The 11,155-nt window shown below is 25.8% G+C and overlaps 1 protein-coding gene across 1 annotated transcript; it reads right to left on the bottom strand.

Annotated features, from left to right (window-relative positions):
* Nucleotides 1–184: 184 nt before the first annotated feature.
* Nucleotides 185–7,273, bottom strand: LOC100569484 (sushi, von Willebrand factor type A, EGF and pentraxin domain-containing protein 1). The gene is made up of 15 exons (XM_008183291.3): nt 7,141–7,273; nt 6,982–7,053; nt 6,740–6,883; nt 6,590–6,661; nt 5,641–5,712; nt 5,398–5,541; nt 5,250–5,321; nt 4,954–5,129; nt 4,601–4,749; nt 2,984–3,104; nt 2,029–2,247; nt 1,550–1,756; nt 1,226–1,441; nt 747–953; nt 185–635 (listed from the first exon to the last, which is right to left on the bottom strand). Exons 3-15 carry the CDS (start codon nt 6,826–6,828, stop codon nt 397–399), a joined length of 1,983 nt encoding a protein of 660 aa, XP_008181513.1. The 5' UTR covers nt 6,829–6,883; nt 6,982–7,053; nt 7,141–7,273; the 3' UTR covers nt 185–396.
* Between the last annotated feature and the right edge of the window lie 3,882 nt (nt 7,274–11,155).

The raw sequence follows: 11,155 nt of genomic DNA, 5'->3' as shown, positions 1-11,155 counted from the left end.
TATTTTAATTATTATTGCAATTAGATTTTTGGAAAAATATTTTGGGGGGATTTTGCAAAAAATATTTTAATTATTATTGCATTTCAATTTTCTGAACTTTTATTTAACATTGGGTTTTTTCTGAACTTTTATTGTTAAAAAGGGGCACTGCGCCAGGAATGGTACATATATACTACTCACATAATATGAATATGAATGATAATAGTTAACAAGTAATAATGACAATAGAATAGACACACTGTTTACGGCTTAAAAATTTACATCAATCGATTAACCGGTACCTAATGATTAGTTATTCGTCCTTTTTTGGTTTTTTTTTGTTATACAAACAAAAGCATTTGATTGCAGTAAAAGTTAAGTTAATTAATAAAATATGAATAAATTAGGGGATTTCACTTATAATAAAATAATACAATTACTTGGATTGCATCTATATAGTTCTTTATTCCAAGTTCCATTGGGCTGGCAAAGTAATTCAAGTGGTTCCTCTTCGTTTCCATTTGACGCGGTATATAATGGCTTACATACTGGTTTTGCTATTGTATCGGGTATGGATGGATTTGAACAATTAGCATACTTCCCATTATGAGTACATTTAATATCTACACTATCTGACTCTAGAGGTGGACACATTTCTATAAATATAAACAAAGTATAATACAAATATTACCAAAACCCTGCAGACTCATAATATTTAAATAAGAAGTTATTACAACATACAAATTATTACAATATACAAAACTTACTCAAACATAATTTATCAGAAACCGTTTTCCATTTTCCATGTCTCTGACAAACTCTAAAACTATTGGGATGAACTTTATAGTATCCAAATTTACAGTTCTCATTTACTGTAAGGTGAAGATCAATAAATGTCCCATGAGATAAACTTTCATTAGAATCTTCATAAGTATATACAAGTCCTTCGACAGTTGGTAAAATGCAAACATCCACTTAAATATAAATATAAATTATAATAAGTCGTAAATTATAAAAGCCAATAGGTGCATATAGCTTATAGAATAGATATATTGTTGATGGTTTAAAAATGTAAGTACTTCAAATGATTATGCCTATAATAACCTAATTATTATTAATTGTTATTCCATAATTTTAACATTTGTAACACAAATAAAAGCATTTGGTTAAAATGTAAGGTAAGTAAATTAGTAAAATATATTATATAAATTAGAGTCTTATATTTGTATGTAAAAATTGTAATTACGTGGTTGACATCTATATAGTTCTTTATTCCAAGTTCCATTGGGCTGGCAAAGTAATTCAAGTGGTTCCTCTTCATTTCCATTTGACGCGGTATATAATGGCTTACATACTGGTTTTGCTATTGTATCGGGTATGGATGGATTTGAACAATTAGCATACTTCCCATTATGAGTACATTTAATATCTAAACTATCTGACTCTAGAGGTGGACACGTTTCTATAAATATAAACAAATTATACTACAAATATTACCAAAACCCAGACTAATAATATTTAAATAAGAAGTTATTACAACATACAAATCATTACAATATACAAAACTTACTCAAACATAATTTATCAGAAACCGTTTTCCATTTTCCATGTCTCTGACAAACTCTAAAACTATTGGGATGAACTTTATGGTAGCCAAATTTACAGTTCTCATTTACTGTAATGTGAAGATCAATAAACGTCCCGTGAGTTAAACTTTCGTTAGAACCTTCATAAGTGTATACAACTCCTTCGACAGTTGGTAAAATGCAAATATCCACTTAAATATAAATATAAATTATAATAAGTCATAAATTATAAAAGCCAATAGGTAAATATAGCTTATAGAATTGATATATTGTTGATGGTTAAAAAATGTAAGTACTTCAAACTATTATGCCTATAATAACCTAATTATTATTAATTGTTATTCCATAATTTTAACATTTGTAACACAAATAAAAGCATTTGGTTAAAATGAAAGGTAAGTAAATTAGTAAAATATATTTTATAAATTAGAGTCTTATATTTGTATGTAAAAATTGTAATTACGTGGTTGACATCTATATAGTTCTTTATCCCACATTCCATTAGACTGGCAACGTAATTCTAGTGAAGTCTGTTTTTTTCTATTTGGTAGAGCATAAGTAGGCTTACACGATGGTGTTGCTATTGTGTCAGGTATCGATAAATTTGAGCAATTAGCATAGTTGCCATTAAAACTACATTTAATATCTAAATTGTCTGATAGTAGAGGTGGACACATCTTTTCTATAAACAAAAAAAATATAATTACAGGTGACCATACTTTAGACTTAGGTATAATGTATTAATAAAAAAATAAATATTACGACACTTGAATAAGTTACTACACAGAACACTTACTAAAACACAATTTATCAAAACTCGAGATACATTTTCCTTTTCCCAGACAAAACTTATAACTATACAAATAAGCCTTATGAAATCCAACCTCACAATTCTCAATTACATTATAATGCCGATCAACTAATGTACCGTGAGGTAATATTTCATTAGAAAATGGTATACATTACGACATTAGTTATACATTACAATCCATTATTTTTGTGTTTTTCAAACTTAATAACTTTTTTTGTAGTTTGGATATCGAAAAACTCTAATTAGAATTTCACAGACAATGTTCGTTTTTAATGTGGAGAAAATTTATTTTCTTAGTTACGATGTAACCTTCACGGTACTTTCACGCGCAAAACAGTTTTTGCTATGTTTTCATTCGTAAAACGGAGACAACACATGTGGTGTAGCGTCAACATAACAATAATTAATAATTTTATAATTATTGTTCTAATTCCGCGTCTGGTTATAACTATAGGTTTATTTATTTCTGTATCACACAAAGAGTGATTGACGAAAGATGCATTATTCAAGTTCTGATTTTTGGAATTTTAATGTCACACCAGATATAGAACTCGTATGGTTATATAATAATGATATGCGACTATAATAGTGATATACATGATATTACCGTTTACGTTAACCATCGCCTCAAAAGATTTTCGTCCAAGATAATTGGACGCCACGCACTTATATTGACCGCCGTCCGTTCTTTCCACTTTAGATATAATCAATGTATTATTTTTAAATACCTGCAGCAAGTATTTATACTATGGATTAATGTTATAATCGACACTACAATAATTTGAAATATATTTCACTAAATATTAAAAATTAGAATTAATGATAAAAGTCAACTAAGTACTGATAATAAGTTAAATTCGTAATAAAAAAAAGAACCGAGAAAGTAGCTCTGCCGTAAATATATTGTTAATAGCCAATATAGGTAACGAGTGAAGTTCATAATATATTATATTTTATTATGATATTGATAATGGATATGCATAATATGTAAATTTCAAAGTTAATTTTCAATCATTGAATGTTTAATAAACATGGTTTATACCTTTTTAAATTTATTTAACTACTCAATTGACTTGATAACAAATGTCAACATTTAAACTTCAAATAAAAAAAAAAAAATTGAATATTTACGTATTTATGATATTTTTAAATCACTATAAGAACGACTTCCTAGGAACCTTGTATTAAAAAGTAAAAATCTTTGATCAACATTTTTAGGAAACATGGTGTGCCGTTGCCGTATAAACAAAAACAGTCTATTTTTTATATTATTAAGCGGGCCACTCTTTGGGATTGTATTAAATTTGATATAATACCATTGTATAATAAAAATTAAAAACGATTCTTAGCGAAATCGGTCAGTCAGCCTATGAAGTTACAAAGGACATTTGATGATATTATTGTGAATAAAGTAATTTAAATATTTTATGTTTGGAACCTTGTTCGAAATTCTCAATTCTTAGATATAAAAGTTGAACATTTTATAAAATTTTAACTACTATTTTAAATTTTTAAATTTGATAATTATTGTCAAAAATCGATATTGTATATATAATTGTGTATAAACCAATCTTGTGAAAATATGAACTTTAAACGCTCATTAAATTATAATTTGATTTGCTTGTAGACATTTTTTTTTTTTTGATAAAGGTCGACAAACTTATAAGGAATCATGTATTATATTTTCAAATCTTAGATTTAAAAAGAAAATATTTATGAATATCTAACTAAAAATAATGTACACATTCACGTGAATTTTACGTATTTTTACGTTTGATCCCCTCAAAGTACCAACTAGATTACACTTTCCTAGCAGAAAAGATACTGTTGAAGGAAATCTAAGCAGTTTTACTATCCTTAAAGGTAATGACACACACACACACAAAAAAAAACACAAATTCGATCAGATTTTTGAAAATTATTATTAATGCTAAGCAAATTTTATTTTTAATTTTAAACACATTGATCGAGATTTTGGGGGTTTGATTTAGTCCTAGATTCTATATGGGTTTAAGAGCAGGAGTATAGTTGCATAAGATAGAATTTTTTTAGAGATGCAAAGTAATTGGGAAAATTATTCCTAAAAAGTTTGATTTAATGCAATGAATATAAAGTAAATAATTAATAGAACATTTTTTAACAACAGTGCACGATTATATATAACCTGATTTTTAACTGGGTTGGCCCGAAAGATCAATTTCCGTATACCTTGAAATAATCTTACCTGAACTCTTTGGCCAAGTTCTAGATAAATGTCGTCTTTGGCCCACGTTATCAAAGGTTCCGGGTCCCCTACGGCTTTGCACGAGAGTTGTAACTCTTCACCGACCGACAACGTCTTGTTCTCTGGTACCACGATTACATCCGGAGACGCTGTATGGACAACAATATATATTATACATAAGTAAAAATCTCTACATTATTCAATAAAACAACTCGTTCCCGACAACATATGTCAAACAATACTAACCTTTTAGGTACGGCACTGTTGCAGACAATATTTTATGTAGATTATAGCATATAATATTATTATGTTACATATTTTATGTCTTATATTTAATTAGAATCATTACTCACTGCAATGAAAATCTTTTTCGGTTAATTTTTTCAATGATTTTTCGCTCATTTCTACTGGAAAATAGCATGACGGGTCGTAAACCCCGAATACATCTAGCTGGGGGTAATTTTTCTTTAGCGCGTTTACAAACAACAGAATATTGCAATCACACGTCAACGGGTTATGGTCAAGCATCCTATAGTAGAAAACATTGATGTTTTGTTTAGACTAATATATAATTCAAAAAATGAATGTATAAGAATTATTATAATATTAATAATATATTGTATATTGTACGCAGTTCATGTTGACTTACAAAAGATTCAGCGACGTTAATGAATCAAATATCCCAGGTGGAATGTTTCTTATCAGATTGTGGCTTAAAGACCTATGTATAAAATATAAAGTGTAATTTTCACTCAGCTATACAATACGATCACATAAAAAATATGTTTAATACTTACAGTGTATCCAGTTTTATATGTCCCTTAAACATTTCCAAATCGAGCTTATGAATTTTGTTGAAACTCAAAAACAAGTATTTCAAACTCGTTAAGTTATTAAAAACCCCAGTCTCGATGTTTTCAATTTTATTTCTATCCAATGATCTAATTATTAAATAATTTTTTATATAGATAATGTATAGGTGATAATATCATATAAATAAACATATAACCATTAGCTTATTTGTTAATCAATATTCTTACAATGTCTGAAGCTTCGAAAGGTTTGCAAATGCACCATATTTCAAATTACTTATTTCATTGTCGTTCAACGTTCTGAAAAATATTTACATTCTGGATTATAAGTAATTAGTAGGGCGCGGATTTTTATGTAATAAAAAAGTCAAAATATGTAAATATTTATGATGTTATTTTTGCCAAAATATGTATTAAAAATCATGAAATATTTAACAACAAAAAATGTGTATTTTTAATTAATTTTTAATCATCTAAAAAAAGTAATTAAGATATAGAATTCTGTTACATAACATATTTTTTTTTGTACTGTAGTTTATTTATCTTCATTGCAGTCGTCTTCGAAACAGTTTGAAACTATGTACATTTGTAGATTTTCAAATTTAAATGTCGGGCGGTTAGGTTTAAAATTGATTTGTATCTGCTGAAAGAGCGTTCCACGTCAACTGTGGTTAATGGGGCATATTTCATATTTGATATATCAGATGGTGCAAATTCGATATCCATTGATCCATTGTTTTCATTTGTATTTAGAAGAATATTTCTAATAGTCTATTTTCTAATTACTAATTACTAATGTCTATGTCTTCAAAAGTGTTTATATTAGGTATATTATAACTCATAAGGTTTTTAACTCTGTAAGATGTGTAAATAATTTCGGTTTGATATCACCGATTTGATTATAGCTCAAGTTCCTGGAATATAATACAGTTTGTTTAATTATTTTCATAAAAAATATATGATTATGTCATAATACTATTGGCCTTCGTGTCATGTAAATTATTTTACTCGTTTTTCTATTTTTTTGTCTGTTTAGGTACCTGCGGATATCTAGTAGGATATTGTAGTAATCATTAATTTTTTGTTTATACAAATATATAATTCAAAAAATTTAAGTATAACAATTATTATAATATATTAATAATATAAATATTTTAGGCAGTTCATGCTGACTTACAAAATTCTCAACGACGTTAATGAATCGAATATCCCAGGTGGAATGTTTCTTATCAGATTGTGGCTTAATTCCCTATTTATATAAAATATAAAATGTGATTTTCACTCACTTATACAATACGATCACATGATAAAAGTGTTTAATACTTACAGTTCATTCAGTCTTGCTAATCCCTTAGATTGTACAAAATCGAGATTATGGATTTTGTTGTGATCCAATTTTAAGTTCTCCAAACTCATTAAGTTATTAAAACACCCAGTCTCGATGTTTTCAATTGTATTATTATACAATAATCTAATAATAAAATAATTTATTATATAGATAATGTATGGGTGATATTATCATAAAAATAAACATATAACCACTAGCTATTTGTTAATTTATATTCTTACAATTTCCAAAGCTTTGAAAGGTTTGCAAATACACCATTTTTCAAATTACTTATTAAATTGCCGCTCAACCTTCTGAAAATATGTTTACATTCTGGATTATAATTAATTAATAATGTCTATGTATTTAAAAGTGTTTACATTATGTATATTATAACTCACAATATCTTTAACTCTGTAAGATGCGTAAATGATTTCGTTTCGATATCCCTGAATTTTTTATAACCTAAGTCCCTGGAATACAATACAGTTTTTTAATAATATATCATACAAAATATATGATTATTCCATAATATTATTGGCTTTGTGTTATGTAAATTATTTTACTTGTTTTTCTATTTTTTTGTCTGTTTAGGTACCTGTGGATATCTAGTAGAATATAGACGTGCGAGAAGTTGCCCTTCTCCCCCCATCATAACTGATTCATTTGAAGTTTATGGTATTACAAATATATTTACAAATTATTTGCAAATATATTTTCAGAATTTGCAAATAAATTCCCTGTCCACTATAAAAAATACAAGACAGGTGGGGGGGGGGGCAATTTTACGTAGCCCCCCCTTTTAGCTACGAATTTCAAAATGATACCAACAGTTTGCAAATAATTTGCAAACATTTTCAAATTGTGAAAACTGATTAATGATTTTCCTGTCTGGTATAAAAAAAGAGTAAGTCCCTTCAATATGAAGTAACTATAGATTTGAGTTAACATAGATTTGAAATCAAGTCATAGAATTACTAAGTAATGTTGGTATTCGCTATAGTTATAGAAAATGTTTTCAATTTCACATAATATGGACATATAAAACAGTTAACTTTTATACATAGGACTATGCCTACGGTTATGCCTTGAACTACACTATTTTTTTCTTCAAGATAAAAATTACATCCCTGGTCATGTGGGACACTGAACTCATCAATCTCGTTATTCAGCTATTTGGAGATAGGTGTTGCAACGTATATTTAACGTAATTCTAAAGTTTCTGAGTTTATTAACTTTAAAATGATTTCGTAACTAGTGTGAAGTGTTCTAAGAATATTTCATTTAACTTTAACATTTAAAAACTAACAATATAAACAATTTATAATTTTAAAAATGTAATTTTGTATAAAAATCCAAAACGAAGAAAAAAAATCTAAATAGAAATAAAAAGGCTAGTTTAATATATAATTAATATAGATTTTATTCAAATTATCTATTATCTATTAAATATAGATGTACATTTTGTATTTGTTTGTCTAAGGATTTTTTTATTCAAATTAGATTATTTATTTTTGTCTGTACGTTTTTTATTTTTCAAATAATATTTTTTAAATGAACTCTTCATTTTAGGTTTTTTAATATCATTTACATTTACATTGCTTATCGAAATTAACTTTTTTACAAAAAATAGATTTTAGTTTTTTTTTTATTTAGATTTTTTAAATAAGTTGCATTTTTCATTTTTTTGTCTAAAGATTTATTTTTATTAAAATTGAATTTTATCCAAATTAGATTTTTATGAGATCCTAATTTTAGGCTTTTTTAAGAATTAGATTTTTATTAAAATTGCATTGTTTATTTTTGTCTATAAGGATTATTTAATAATATCTTATTAAAAAATCTATATTAAATAAAAAAATATTAATAACAATTTATATTTGATAAGAAACCTGTACCTATTCAATAAAAAATCTTGATTGAATAAAACTAAACCAAAAAAACATCTAAATATAAATTTAAAAAAAGTAATAATACAAATTAATATTTAATAAAAAATCTTTATTAGAAAAAAAAAAATCTATATTACAACAATAAAACAAAAATAAATAATATTAAAAAATCTATATTTAATAAAAAAATTGTAAATTTAATAAAAATCTATATTTCATAAAAAAAATCCTGTTTTAAATCAATTTTTGAAAAAAAAATCAATAATAATTTTCTATGTTTGTTAAAAATCTATGGGTACTTGATAAATTAATTAATTGTAGTTATTAAAAACCCCAGTCTCGATGATTTCAATTTTATTTCCAAACAACGATCTCTTAATTAAATAATTTATAATGTAGATAATTGTATAGGCAATAATATTATATAAATAAACATAAAACTTAAATCTTATTTGTTAATTAACATTCTTACAATTTCTGAAGCTTTGAAAGGCACCATTTTTCAAATTACTTATTTCATTGTATTTCAACATTCTTAAATTATGCTAGCATTCTGGATTACAATTAATTAATAATGCCTATGTATTTGAAAGTGTTTATATTAGGTATATTACAACTCACAAGGACTTTAACTCTGTAAGATGAGTAAATTATTTTGGTTCGATATCCCTGATTTTTTTATAACCTAAGTCCCTGGAATACAACACAATTTGTTTAATTATTATCATACAAAATATGTATATGATTATTTCATAATATTATTAGCCCTCGTGTTATGTAAATTATTTCGCATGTTTTCTATTTTTTTACCACTGATTTTACATCGATATTACAATTTAATAGAATTATTGATTATTAAATATATTATGTATTAAAAACACAAGTTTAATTTCTAGTGAAAATAGTGATCGTCTGAATCTAGTGTTCAAATTGATGTCCATAATTTAGTAATACAACTTAAAATCATAATTCATACATCAATAATTTGTTACGAATTTGCTACTAACCTGTTTTTTTTACAAGCCGGAAACAAACATACCAGTTAAATCGCTATAAAAACGACTTTGAGTAGAATTGTTCCATTAAAATCCAAACATCTTTCAAAATGATTTTACACTATGATACTATGAGGGGGACTTATAACGAATTAAAATCAAAAATGTTTAATGTAAAAATGAACATTCTTACATACTCCACATCGGATTTATACTTAAATGGAAAATATGATACCTATATTAATGATTAAAATATTTAAGGGAATGTTGCATTAATAATAAATTACAATAATAATTAAAATTGAATTGCATTAATAATTGAAATATTTTTCAAAAAGATTGAATCACATTAATAATTTTATAAAATTTTCAAAAAAATTGAATTGCATTTATAATCTAAAAATTATTTTCAAAAATTATTCCTCATCTGAAGTATTTTGACTTTGAATTAATGTATCGAGAAAAATTATTTCTAGCATTCATGGTGCACCATTCCAATATCATATACGGATTATAAATTAAATTGCAAAAAAAAAATTTAAAAAGGTGGGTAAGTGGATGTCGCTGTGCTGTACAGTAGGTTACAAGTGGGCCACTGTATAATGGATAGTATTAAATTTGAATTCAATGATATAATATCACTGTATAAGAAAAACGATTCTGAGCGGAGACGGGATGTCAGTCTAGGTATAAGACATATTATATACTTATATCAGCTATGGTATTAAAAAAAAATTGACCTATAATATATACACAGGAATATCACAATATCCATTAGGTTGGTACTTATAATGCGTTATACATCAACAACAAACCGTGATACTATGATAGGTATATAATATTATACTTTAGAAGTTTCAAGTACCCACGAGTAATATTATACAATCACAACAAAATAACTAAAAAAGTTATTCTAGGTTTTTTAACATCTAATTTCGTCCAAATTCGAACTTGAAATGAGAATAAAAATAAACTGTGCTTATGTATTTTTTAGATTCTTTGGTCACAGAATTAACTACTTACGTGGAATCTTGTATTACATTTTAAAATATTAGTTCTAAAAAGAAAAATTTTTACGAATTATTAACTCTAAATAATTTGCTAATTTTCGTGATTTTTCCATATTTTGTCAATTTTTGAACTTTAAATGCTAATTAAAAAAGATGGTTACTTAGGATTTTTAATATTTTTCAAATGTCATTGTAACAATATAGTAGGAGCCTTGTATTAAATTGTCAAGTATTTTTACTCAACAAATAATGTTTTATTGACATTCATAGAAATAAAAACTAATTAAATTGGAAACTGAAATTGTCCGTAAACAGCTCAAAACAAATCAAAATATTTTGAAAATTTTATAATGTATAGAAAATGGAAATATAAACAACCAGTGAAAATTACATGTATCTACAGTCATTCGTTTTAAAGTTACACCAAAAAACCATAATCAATTTTCTCCAAAAAAGCTTTTGCGTAAAAATGCCCGTTTTTCCTTAATTTTTCTTTTGTTATTCACGGCGCTTTTCAAA

Source organism: Acyrthosiphon pisum, chromosome A2, assembly GCF_005508785.2.
Source record: "Acyrthosiphon pisum isolate AL4f chromosome A2, pea_aphid_22Mar2018_4r6ur, whole genome shotgun sequence".
Lineage (NCBI taxonomy): Eukaryota > Metazoa > Arthropoda > Insecta > Hemiptera > Aphididae > Acyrthosiphon > Acyrthosiphon pisum.
The sequence above is the reverse complement of the archived record's forward strand: the minus strand, read 5'-3'. Positions and strand labels throughout refer to the sequence as shown.